Raw genomic sequence first — 13481 nt, 5'->3', positions numbered from 1 at the left:
CCTATATTTGAATATTAATTTCAGCGCTAAATTTGTCTATTCTTAATACAAGTCCTTTTCTTCAACAGTATCCAGTTATCCCGATTAGACTGCTTATCTTAACTAGCTTTGACGTCACCCTTTCGTCACCCTGTTTTCCGAAGAATTACCTGCAACCAACATTTGAAGCAAACGTTGAAGCATTTATTTGCATTAAATTCAACTTGAGCATCCGGCAGAAGAAAAAGATCTGTTCGCACATTTGAAGAGCTTTTTTGAATAACTTTGATCTCAAGAAAATATGAATGTTCTTCCAAACTTTGTTGGTTAAACTTAAATAAAAGCTTCCAGAATTATCATTTCTTTAATTAAGCTTCCTCGATTGTGTGAAATTGTCACAGTTGTACCTCAGTTCGAAATCTCACATGAAATAAGTTATTTTTTTAGCAGAACTATCATTGAGGCGTAGTTTTATTTAAAAAATAATTTCGTGTTCGAATTTTACGCAAAGGGAGAAAAAATTTCAATTTAAGCTCTACCTCCAGCAGATAAATTTGACGATTTATTTTGATAGTTGCTTTATTTCATTTTGCAATCAAAAGTAGATGCCAATTATATATTTAGATAATGCTTTTATTTTTGCCGTCATTAAAGTTCGTTATTGAAATATCGACTAACGTGCAGTTGAATTTTATTGTTAGACAATTATGGAATTATGGTAATTTGGGCCGAAGGCCTATGCTTTTTTGCCAATGAACTCAGAGATGCAAATAATTTGCTCTTAAATCGGTATGAATTGCAAATTGAATCGAAAAATAAACTACCTATACTAAAATAAACCTATATACCTAAATCTTATATACCTATAAACTAAAATAAAATATTTAGTTTTTTCACTCTGATAAATTCGAAAAACTACCGGTATTTCTTAGCATTTTCATTGCACTATGATTTTGTTTACAGAATCTTATTGAAAAATTTTCGGTACCTTCTCAATGTTGAAGTCAAATCTTTCTGTGATTTTATAGTTTTTTCCTGGATTCGAAATCTTACTATAATTCAATATTTTCGAAATTAAGAATCGAATATACATTACTTTATTTTAGTTCAATATCTTCCATTATTTTATTTTAGTTCAATATCTTCCGCTTAAACACGAAGTATCTAAAAATTTCTAAATAACCCAAACCTCAGCAACATCATTTCCAGGAACGCTGCTGGCTTAGAGTTGCATGACAAACCCTTATATTACAACTCAGACTTCACTTCCGTTTGTCCAATGAGATGATTTTCAATTTGAATTGTTGAATTCTTCCTGTTTTCAAGAATATGAAATATCAGGCAATAACTGTTCATTTTTTACCTATAACCCGTAACGCCCAAGACAACCATTGTCACAATGAGGAGACCATACGCATAATATATCCACTGAATTTTTTTCTTGTGGCGCTGTTTCCATGCTTTGTCGAGTTTCTGGAAGTCGCGCAGCCTCAAAGACGAAGACCTGATCAGTCCCAGGACCTGCGATGTGGCCTCCATGAGAGGTCGTAGCTCCTCCTGCACCAGACGGTTTTCTGGACCGAGACAGACTTCCAGGATCCTCTCGGCCTCTCTGAAATGACGCAACGCTTTCTTGTAGCGCTCCAGGCGCACGCACAGCTTCCCCATTTCCAGTAATCGGTTCCCGTAGAGCTGTCCAAACTCACCAACTCGATGCCTGGATGCAATAAAGAATTCGGTGAATGAATATTTATTTAGCTGTTAGGCTCAGGAGCAATTATAGTTTGTCGAATTTCATGAGGTTGCTGATTGCCTGACAACAGCCAAAACTCACTGTCAAGCATGCGTGACGTAACGACCTGATGGAGCAGCTTTTATTATTTTTTAAGTTATTTAGTAATTTAACAAATAGAAGTTTTACAAGGTAAACTTACGGAATTTAATGATGCACTTTCATGACACAAACTATATAAACAAGAGACACTACATCTCTAAGTACTTGTAATTACGGAATATGGTAGTGAAAGCTAAAATGAAATTCTATTTGAATAAAGAAGCAATTTCGAAACCATGTACAGTGACTTTTGACGCCCTCATTCACGCATACACTCATTTAAAGTAACGTAGGAAATAATGAAGTCAGCTTGTAATTTGTAATAATCGTTCTTTGTCTTGCTCCCTATTGCTTGTCACAGCGATATCGTGAGCCCATCACTACCATAATTAATCCAATGCCGTCATGTACTGGGATAATGTAAAAATTTGATAAATAAGCATTGGTTTCATGCAAATTGTTCAACTAGTCAAGTACTAGAGTTACAACATTAATTTTTAATAATTCTTTCTTTGGTACGTATCTTCAACAACACGTAATCTGGCTTCAACCAACTCGTTAATTTTAGAATTTAAGCCAAATCTTGCAACATAAATTAAACTTCACTTTCTCAAGCAAAATAATTTGCTCGAAAATTAAAGTGTCAACAACTTCATAACAAAAGCATCACGGCCAACTCACTTGATGCCCTCAATATTGAGCTCGGCAAACTTGAGCGCATCCACGGCATCCGTGAGCTCGATGGCTGAGTCATAAGCAGCCTCCAGGAGCCGGATGCGGTGGATGTTGAAGGGATGTAGCAACATCCTCATGTGGCCGCCCTCATCCTTACTCTGGCGTCTCGTCACCTCAGTCAGGGCGTAGTTAACCACGTACTCCAAGTCCGACTTGTCTGCAAGCCATGTCGGTACAATAGGTCATTTTTCCGGTTATCAAAGTGTGTTACCCGAATTATTAGTGAATTTAAATTAAAGTTAAATTTTGGACATATATGGTGTGAGCGTATGTGGAATGTATTTAATATATTTTTAGGGATATCATCTTGTTATGCACTTGATAAACGTATAATTTCAACGATAGCCACATGCTTCACGCTTGCCAAATGAAGCACAGGACAAGGAAAGCTTTCTTCAGTACGAGAGTCGCAAAGAGAGGTCATATCAGCCTTTGATTCTACAAGCTGCATGCATTTGCACGGTAATAATACAATGTTTTTTATAGAGTAGCATTATCACGAGTTCATTAACAGCTACAATTTTTTATATATATTTGAAATTCGTTCAATCTGACGCAAAAAAATATGGCAAAATATAGAAGGTTTAATACTTGCTCAGTTAGCCATTTACCTCAGGACTCTTTAAGTAGCCAAAGACGTGGTTGTACTGCAGCCTAACAAAAGAAATCATTACGCAACGAAATATTTATCATTATAACGCACCGTCGGGATAGTAGTAGTACTCAATGACGTGCTCGTACTCCGTGACGAGGCGTCGGTATTGCTGCACCACGTCCTCAGGGAAGCTGGAGTACGAGCAGCGAGGGCACTGGAGCTTCAGCGGCCCGCCGTCCATGTCGGCCGCCATGTCCTCCTCGTCGGGCACCTCCACTGGATACTCGCACTTCGGGTTACCTGCCGACGCCAGAATATTCATGATCCTTGCAAATAATGATGATCAAATGACCAAAAAAAATATTTAGCTTTATTCTAATAAGCCAGTGGCAAGGGCAGTTCTGCATGAAAAATGTCCCGATGACAATATTTTTTACTCAACGGAATCAATTTTTATTCAGAATCTCGTCTTTCATATAACTTATAAAATTGGTCAGTTCATTTGAGTTTAGATCTTTTCTGCTTTTTTGAATTAGTATTTAAAGAACCGAGAATCACCAAACTTATTAACATATCTCGGTCCGAGATATGTTAATAGGTTTTTAAGTTTTTTCGGTTTGTTATAGTGTTTTAAGTGTTTAAGTGTTTTCGGTTTGTTGTAGGTTTGTTAAGTTTTTTCCATTTTTTATTAAAACCCTAAGAGTAGCGAACAAATATTCGTGCCGTTTTTATTTGTAGTAAATAAATCACACTCACTGAGCAAAAGTGTTTTAGCCACAGCAAGCCGAAGCATCAAGCTTTATTAAATACAAGTGTATTAATTGGCAGCTAATGGATGCTAATGCACTTGGTGCTAATCCACCAACGCAGTACACAAAGTATTTATATTTACCGCAGTTGAGCGTGTTCTCGAGAGCAGTCAGGTACTCGTCGCTGCATCGCTGGCAGCGGCACTCGAAGCAATACTCGAGCAGCAGCTGCCGCTGTCGCTGCCCCCAGGGCGCCAGGTGATCGATGTAGCTGTGCTGGAACTGCGTACGCAAAACAAATATCCTCACACGGACAATAGTAATTTCTTTTTTTACCATTTTTTGACCATTTTTTTTACTCTCGATCAAATAGATATGTAAATGTCAATAGATATAAATGATAATACAGTTTTTTATTGCTAATTTTAACTATTACTGTTTGTTGTTAAGGAGATGCATAATAGTTACACTTACCAGATCTCGATGGTACCTTGTTACATCGACGGTAGCACGCACTGTCATCTCAGTACCATCAAAGCAGAGCACGGCGTTGGGTTGGCAGGAGTGGTTGTAGATCGCAGCGTCGATGTAAATGGCCTGGCCCAACGAGAAGCATTCTTCCGACATCATGCCGAAGTTGTTCACTTTTATCTACAATGAAATAACAAATATAAGACGCAAGTTACATGGTGTATTTCCTATATTAAAAGTTCATACTAATTTTCAAATGTACACATTTTACTGCTCGAAGTACCTTTGGCTTCCAGTAACTGTCTCTAAATTGTTTTTTTTTATTAGATATTTATTAATTCAGCTTACACGTCTATCTATTTCACCTTCGAGTAAACGTCCAGGAAGAACTCGTCGGTGAGCGGGTAATCTTTGCCGAAGAAGCTCCGCAGCTCACCCTTCTTGTTTGCCAAGTCTTGAGAACGCTTCTCGCACTTTGCCATCGCATCGGAATCTGAGTACGGAAATAATCTTCTCAATTCGTGTAAAAATTTTACTTCTTTGGCTATGACTAAGAAATTCGGTAAAACGTTCTTAACAAATCCCAAAAAATTGTAACTATTGCACGATCTGAATGGAGTCTGTATTTAAATATGTTAATAATTAATAATAATTAATAATAATAATAATAATAATTAAATATGTTAATAATTAATAGGCGACCAAAAAATATTTTGATTTTTTACTGTAGATTTTACGTTTGCTTAACGTTCGCTAATACATTAGGTTTACTCACGAGTCATCATGTGACGGAATTGTCGACTGAGTTTATTGTCGATAACAACCCATTCTCTGTCTCCACCATTCTGAAATGGCATTAAAAGAAACATAACATATGCTGTCAAACTGAATAAGAACATTTTAGAGTGGAAGGGTAGAAGTAGCGATGTTTCTTCAAATATACGCTTTCGTAAAGGATTCCATAGCGCGTTTATTTTTATCTAGTTTGAATATTTTCAGGTTGTGTAGATATTTTTCGTTTGGCATTCAACGGTTCTCAATACTAAAAGGTGCGAGCTTGGGTTTGCATAAAGAATGAAATGTTTAGTGTAGAGTATTTTAAGCAAGTAGCGTCGTCAGTCGTTCATGTTCGGTCTTTTCTGCAGTACAAAAATGGGAACGATACGTAGAAGTCAATGATTAATTTTGGGCAATGAAAAGTCAGAGAAAATGTACCCAAAAATCGAAAACACTTAACGTAAACGTACATATATGCAGTATTGCAGTCTTGTTTCTGTCAGCAGTAAAAAATTCGACATGATAAAGCAATGAGGTCACACACAATTTTGAAATACATAAATAAGGATTGTATATAGACCGTTTCATAAAGCCCTGGGAATATATAAATAAGGATTGCAGACCATCTTAATCCTGAGAACATATAAATTAGAATTGCAGACTGTTTCATCCATCAAGATGAAACATCTATCATCTATCAAGATGCAATCAAAATTTCAGACTGTTTACATTACCCTGACGGGATACAAGTCTATCATTAAGGATTCCAGACCGTTTCATTTTACCCGTTGCCCGTTGGAATGAATTAATGAATGTTGTAGACCGCTTTATCTCACCCTGAGCTTGAGGATTGTTCTCGCCATGAACCGAGCGAAGTCTGAAAGACACTCCGGGGCGTAGGCCTTGAGTCTGGCGCACTCGAGGCTGTGTAGGGGCAGCGCCTCCTGGCGGCACGCGTCGCTGCAGTAGAAGTCCTGACCACAGCCGGGGCACGGCTCGCTCTCGCGTCTGGGTGACCAAACGACGTGTAACTCAAGTAAATTTCTAACTCATACACGGACAAAATAAGCCTCTCAATTCAGAATATTTCTTTGTGTTGTTAACAAAATTCGCGCAGAGAATCACTAAAATAATTTTTATTATTTTCTTTCCGTCTTGTTTGATTCCAGTAAGTAACTTCCTTTTCAGTCTCATTTGAACGTACAGGTGATTCACGGAAAGTTATTGATTTTAAAGCTCAATAAAAAATCTAATAAAGTTATCATTACAATTTACATTTTATTGAAATGGGCACTACCTTAATTTTTGTATTATTTAGTATTAAAATAACAGCGGACAAATTACGGCCCTCATTGTCAATGCATTCAAGTATAGATTAATCAATTTTCGAAGTTCCGTTCAACTCGCTGAAACATATTGACGGGTATGTTGGTAATGGTTTGGCGTATGTTGTTCTTCAAATGAGTTAGGGTCCTTGCAGAGTCATTGTAAACAATTGATTTAAGATAAATATATAAAATAATAACATAGAGCCAAATCGGGGGATCGGGTCGGCCGAAGTAAATCACTCTCAAGAAAATGAGGTCAACACCCATCAATATACTTCAGCGAGTTGAACTGAACTTCAAAAATCGGCTCAGTGAATGCATTGACAATATGGGCCGTCATTTGTCCGATGTGATCTTTGAAAATAAATGGGGCAAAATTTCATGTTATGTCTTTTCCTATAAAATTCCGTATATCAGCCTGCATGTACGTACAAGCCTAGGCTCGTAATGTACAAGAAACAAGATGTAAAATTATAATCGTGAAAATCAAAATTACAAACTTTACGGTTTGATTGATGTTTGATGTTTTGATTTATTGATTTGATTGATTGATAAAGTATAATTGGGGAAAAGATTAATATAGGGCCAATGAAAATTCAATTTATACAAATATCGGCCTGAAATACGGCATTTCTCTCATTAATTTTAAATTACGGGAGAGCCACGTACTTCTTGATGCATTGGTCGCAGTAATGTTTTTTGAACTCCCTGAAGAGTATATGGACGAACGGCCTCCCCCTCATGATGACGTCACCCCTGCGCACCCGCTGCCCCTCCCGCATCTGCAGCGCAGCAGAGATATGAACGTCATCGTTCGTTAAGACTTAGATTATGAAATTAACAACTATATTTGAATCAAATTTTAGAATAAATTTATTGATATATATCGATAAATGTCTTTTATTTTAGCCAGCCAGTAAAAATTTATCTCGACTACAATTAAGTCTTATTTTGAGTTACGTTGATATATCAATTTAGTTTTAATGGAAGAATACATTTTAAATGCATATTGGGTAAAGTCGTGACTTCTTCACTGACTGAACTTTTCACCGCCCTTTATTTTCTATCGGTACGTAACAATGCTTCATTCGTCATCTATCAATGTAATTAGCAAGTGAACACAATGGCGGCAGTTTCAATGTAACGAGGTTCAAGCTCATAACGAGTTATCTTATTCTTCCAATGTTCGATGTATGAAGCTGGGAAAATAATCTCATGTGTAGGAGTTCAAATATCCAAAGAGTTCATGTTCTAACGTGTAGAGTCCATATCGTCGACAGCTACACGCACTACATTTCAAGTGTCCTACATTTAAGATACCTCCGCCCTTGCCTCCGAAACTTTGTCTAAACTTCACGTTTCGGGTTCGTGCCCGGGCATATTGTACGGCCTTCCTAAGATTCATAAGCCTGATTTCGCTGCGAAATTTCAATCGAAACGTTTTCAATATCGATATGGTGAATTTTCTTGGCGTTTTCTTTGCTTTTAAATTCCTTGTGAATTTCAAGTGTCATTCTAGTTTGCAGTGGAAAAGAAGTGATATGAATGAAAATTCTACACAGATTCAAGTATTATGAGCTAAAACAACTTCAAGTTTGATTTATACATAATTCTACGCACATAAACCTACCACCAGCGATCGGTGAAATGCTTATTACAAATGAAGTGAAGCCTCACCGTAACTCTCCCGGACATGGCTGGGAAGAAGGGAATTCAATTTCCGCTCAATTTGTGAAGTTATCTCAACTAGAGAAGATATCTCAATCTTCTGATACAACTTATAATCAGTGTAGTTGATATTATAATATACGTATAAATGATTTCCAAATTTTTTAAATAACGGTATTGCAAATGACAAAAGTCTTTCATGGTCAAATTCAGTTGAGATGACAATTTATTGAAATTATTTAGTTCATTCGTAGATATTCCTTCTAATTATATACGCTTCCTTCATCGATTTGCATTCAATTTGAAAAGTTAACATTGCGCTCAAATTCTTTCAATATATTACACATTGGCAGAGTGAACATAGTTTCTCAGAGTATTTTAAGCCCTTGAGCGTTTGGTATTTTTTCATCTTTTGCCTGCCAATCGAGTAGGTACTATAGATTAAGAATAATATGCGTTTAAAAATTACTTTTTAAAGACAACACTTCTGAACAATCCAGTGTCTTGGATGTTACACATGGACAATGAATTTCTAATTTTATTTCAAATATTGATAAAGATTATTTTTCAAATTTTTTTCAAATATTGAAAAAAAAATGTCAAAAAATTTTTAAGATATCAAAATTTTGTAAATTATCAATATTATTTATTCCGTCAACTGATTCATGCATTGTCTCTGACTTGATGCAATTTTACAAAATTTCAGATAGATCGGGCAGGTCAAATTGTGCCATATATGGATTATAAGATTTGTAGCAGACGAAATTATTTTAAATTTTTTTAATAATAAAAAAATTTTTATTTATACAATTATCTATTCTGTCAATTGATTCATGCATTGTCTCCAACTTTACGCAAGTGTGCAAAATTTCAGATCGATTGAATTGGTAGAAGTGTATCAAATATTGATAATAAGATTTGTAGCTGACAAAATTATTTTTAATTTTTTTATATTGAAAAAAATTAGTTCTTAAAATCATTTATTCTGTCAATTGATTCATGCATTGTCTCCAACTTTATGCAAGTGTGCCAGATTTCAGATCGATTTGACAGGTAGAAGTGTGTTAAATATCGATTACGAAATTTGTAGCAGACAGACAGACAAACAAACAACAAGAAGTGAAGTTAAAGAGAAGTGTTGTATATAGAGGAAAATAAGTGGAATATTGAACTAAAATATTATTTTAGGCATTCTCCTAAAAATTTATTCATTTCATGGTAAATGAAATGAAAATGGGCATCTGAATGGAAGAGATGGCATTTTTAAACCTTTGAGACTTTACATTTAAACATTGATCAAGCCACTTTCAAGTTGAACAATGAATGTAAATTAAAGATCGATGACCCACATTCCTGGTTTTTGTTTCAAAGAAACGTTTTAAATGTGAGTTCTATCATGCATAAAACATGTTCGCTTGGTTTGGTATAGGACAACCGAAAATGCTCTCTACATATCAGACTACCACAGTGCTAAACATTAGCGCATCTCTGCACACTGCACACCACAGCACTACAGATTGTGGAGCAGCACTGTTGCAAACAGGTCCGTGCAGCAGGTCTGCTCGCAGTAACCTGTTCTTTGCTCCGTTACAGCTTCCAGTTCGACCGGATGCCCACGCTAGACTGGGTCAACCGCACACGAGGGAACCATCTCAGACGCTCCGACCCGCTAGAATCTCAACGCGTCGCATAAAATTGCTTGTTAATTCACGTTATAACGCGCTCAAGCTGCTCGAAAGATTGCTTTTACACGTTTAAGCTCCTCTTACGCAAACAATTTAATTTCATTCCGCATTTAATATATTTAATTCATTTACTTCATTAGCCCGACTAATAAGGTAGTTGAAGAGAGAGTCCGATAAGCGGCTGTCTAGAAGGTTACTCCCACCTCTAACAAAAGCTGCACACGACGTGACGTACAATTCTTGAAGGAAATAACGTGAAAAACGCGGGCCAATGTTCATGCGTTTGCCTTTGGGCAGTCCATGCCTTTATGTCTCGAGGAGCCAAACAAGCAGGTAAAGAAGATGCCTGTCATGCCACCGTTCTCTGACTATGTTTAGTTTGTAATTTAAATCGAGTGAGACTTAAATTGCTCTGATGGTTTGGCGTAAATAAATTGAGACCGAAACTATTTGGAGTCATTTTTATAAGCTCCTTGACTGATGATTTTGGTTGAAATACTCGGCTTTTTCGTCATGAAATATGTGATCTCGTCTTATGTCTTACTTCTAGATTATTGTATGTAGGACAAAGAAAGAGCTTTCTTTTTGAGGTTACAGGAGAATGTTACCTAATGACTGTTGAAAGTATAGTGGGCCGCATGAGGCTGTGGGTGCAGATTGTTGGCCCACGAAGCAAACAAATTTTATCTTGATCCGAATAATAGCCTATTTGTAAGTTGTAGTGTGATTCAGTATACGGATTGTCCTTCGGAGAAATTTTTCTCAAATGGCATTCAAACACAAGCCTTTGCCATAAAGCTATCGAATCATTTGAAATGAATACAATTCATTTATGATTAAATCTGATATATAATCTGAAATCAATTTTGAATAATTAAACAATGGGAGTCAAAAAGGATACAGTAGGTAACTTTTCCAAAAATCTTTTAATGTTAACCACATAATAATGAATAATCTCTTACGCATTCAAACTTTTTAGGTGAGTGAAGTGGTTACTAATTTCATATCTGATGCGTAACGCATTTTTTTAATGTTGTTTTCGTTAATTTACGCATAGCGTCTTTCACATGATCCCAGAAGAATCCATTTTTGTAAGCTAGACGTCTTTCTTGCGGCAAGTTGTCACAGATATTTCAACTAATGAAAGGGACTGAGACTTAGAGCGACTATCTAATTGAACGAAAATTGTTGTTATGAATAATTTCCGAGGCGATCTGAAGACTTATCTCTGAGGTGATCTGAAGACTTATCTCTGAGGTGATCTGAAGACTTATCTCTGAGGTGATCTGAAGACTTATCTCTGAGGTGATCTGAAGACTTATCTCTGAGGTGATCTGAAGACTGAGGTCTCATATTATCTGAAAAGTTTGAGCCATCAATAAATGTCGTCATCACTGCACAGAAGTGTCGGACAGTATCGTAGGTATGCTGACTGATAAATGCAACTTTGAAGTGTAATCATTTAACGGACAAAAATTTTCACTTTCAATAATGTTAGGTTATTTGGTCATATTATTTATGCTCATTTTCCATCCACAGAGCTTGGGCATGCCGCTTTCTCTTAATACGCCAATTTCTATCAAACCATCAGAAAAATATTTTAATGCATTAGGATATTAATGCTGAACCAGCATAGCAACCTCATCTCAGAAAAAAAACATCACCAGTACGTGTAAGGTTCAAATAGCATCATGCGGCTGCGTTCCCGGAGCTGACAGACAAACAATTCGACCGCAAAGCTACAATTTTGATAGGCGTGAAGCCGGAATTTCTGCTGGGTAGGCTTAGAGCGTGAAATTCGTTTTAGGGAAAACTGTTCGCTGGCTTTCATGATTCCAGTTTCACTACGGCAGGCAGAACCTAAAGATACAATCTTTCAATTTAAAAAAAAATGAAAAAATAAATAAATCATTCATTTTATAAATTCTCAGTTTCCTAATGTATGTTAGAATTTAACTAATCAGTAATCGGATTGTATATTTTTTTCGTTTTTCAAGTTTCTGTACCCGGATCTGATTTGAATGATCAAACAATCGGGGCATGCAATCGGTAAATTTCTATGCACTGGCAATGTTTATTCAGCTTTTTATTCCTCATTAAATTTTCAGGGAAATATTTTTAGTGAGATATTTTTGTTGTCCCGAATTTTCTAATGATTCATTTGAATATTCTACTGTTTATGTGAAGCTGATGCAGTACTGGCTTTGCTCATATATAGTACAGTAGACGTAATTGATTCGCCGTATTACACCATAGTCAATTTCAAAATCATAAATTGTACCGATTATTATTTTTTTAATCTGCAATAGGAGTAGGATGAGAGGCATGCACGAAGTAAAATTATTAAGACCTGATGCATGAGCTTATTGAGAAGTAATACCTGCCCACATCATAATAGTTTTTATTTAATATGTTTTTACTATTATATAGAATTATTTCAATTCACTTATAATTCATGTATGTATCACTTCTTCCAGACAAGTGGCAGCATTGGGCTTTCTTCAGCTGAAACCTCAGTAAATTTTCTAGTGAAAAAAGCATTTGGTAAGAGCTGGCGAGCTATGGCTATGGATTATTTAGTATAAAATAGTTGGCTCGGGAGTGAATTTAACTGCACCCGAATCCAATCGATCGCTCATAAAGGCAGTTACGGTCGACATAACCTCACACCTTCTTTATGTGTCGGTCACCCCCACACGTGGACATTTCTAGATAATCTTTGTTTGTTACGAGGCTACAGGCTCGATGCTCCGTAAGCAAACGTAGATCAGTCAGTGTTGAAGCTCTCGGCGAGAAGGTGAGATCTCCGCTCAGGTATCAAAGAGCACCACGTGTTACTTCAACGAAGACTCTACAGGCGACTTGTTCCACCCACACCAGCAATTTTGTAAGGTAAAATAAATGAGTTCAGCGTAAAATTAACTGTTTAGGTTAAGCTTTGAAAGTAGTCAGTTATATATTTTTTTTTTCAACTTGAGCTACACTAATATAGAAGATATAATTCATATATTACGCTAGTGAAATCATTTTGCGTTTGTTTGTCAATGAAAATCCCATACTGCCTTGTATTCATCAGCGCGCTCAGCAAAACATAGTTGCAGCAATTCTAAAATGAATGTAATTTTCTGAGAGCGTATTCTGTTAGCAAATGTACTGGTGTAACAAAGTACAAACCGAGTCTAAGTTTGCATTTCTTTCCACAGAAAAGGCGCCAGAATCGAACAGAATCGAAATGTCTTCTGCCATGCAGCTGCATTACCATGCAAATAATTCAAGTGTCTGGGAACCTTGCAAACCACAAGACAAAACCTTTTACTTCCCCACAGCCCTCAACGTGAACGGTAATTATACATTAATTAAGCTAATAAATTTGATTTTGGCATACACTATGCCCAATACTTTATTTTAATATCTCGTCAATCGACCATCTTGAAGCATCGCCTGCCAGTAACTGCTGCATAGTGGTTCACGGGGATTTAGTAATTTGCTTCTTCGCGCACATTTTTTTATACTTTTTAGTGTTGTTAGGCTCTGAAAATTATTAAAGATTGATTGCTTTTTCCTGCAGATCTGCCTGAACTCTTGAAAAACATTGCGTCCGACGAAGAACTGCGAGAAGCGAAGGTTCAGTGCGAATGGAGTCATTTCGAAGTTAAGAAT

The 13481-nt window shown here is 36.4% G+C and overlaps 1 protein-coding gene across 1 annotated transcript; it reads right to left on the bottom strand.

Moving 5' to 3' along the window:
* Positions 1-329: 329 nt before the first annotated feature.
* Positions 330-8563, bottom strand: LOC108672853 (N-lysine methyltransferase SMYD2-A). Its single transcript, XM_018160606.2, has 10 exons — positions 8146-8563; positions 7138-7250; positions 5977-6148; positions 5139-5208; positions 4729-4856; positions 4367-4543; positions 4036-4174; positions 3252-3443; positions 2495-2705; positions 330-1696 (listed from the first exon to the last, which is right to left on the bottom strand). The coding sequence occupies exons 1-10, from the start codon at positions 8161-8163 to the stop codon at positions 1339-1341; spliced, it is 1578 nt and encodes a 525-aa protein (XP_018016095.1). The 5' UTR covers positions 8164-8563; the 3' UTR covers positions 330-1338.
* Between the last annotated feature and the right edge of the window lie 4918 nt (positions 8564-13481).

Source organism: Hyalella azteca, unplaced genomic scaffold (assembly GCF_000764305.2).
Source record: "Hyalella azteca isolate HAZT.00-mixed unplaced genomic scaffold, Hazt_2.0.2 contig15387, whole genome shotgun sequence".
NCBI classification, from domain to species: Eukaryota; Metazoa; Arthropoda; class Malacostraca; order Amphipoda; family Hyalellidae; genus Hyalella; species Hyalella azteca.
Note: the sequence above shows the minus strand (reverse complement) of the source record. Positions and strands in the feature narration are given on the sequence as shown.

Coding starts and splice junctions, on each gene's coding strand:
- LOC108672853 (XM_018160606.2), bottom strand. Junction 4,544..4,728: donor TCCTGGACGTTTACTCGAAG/GTGAAATAGATA, acceptor ATTTCATTGTAG/ATAAAAGTGAACAACTTCGG. Junction 3,444..4,035: donor CGAGAACACGCTCAACTGCG/GTAAATATAAAT, acceptor TGGCGTCGGCAG/GTAACCCGAAGTGCGAGTAT.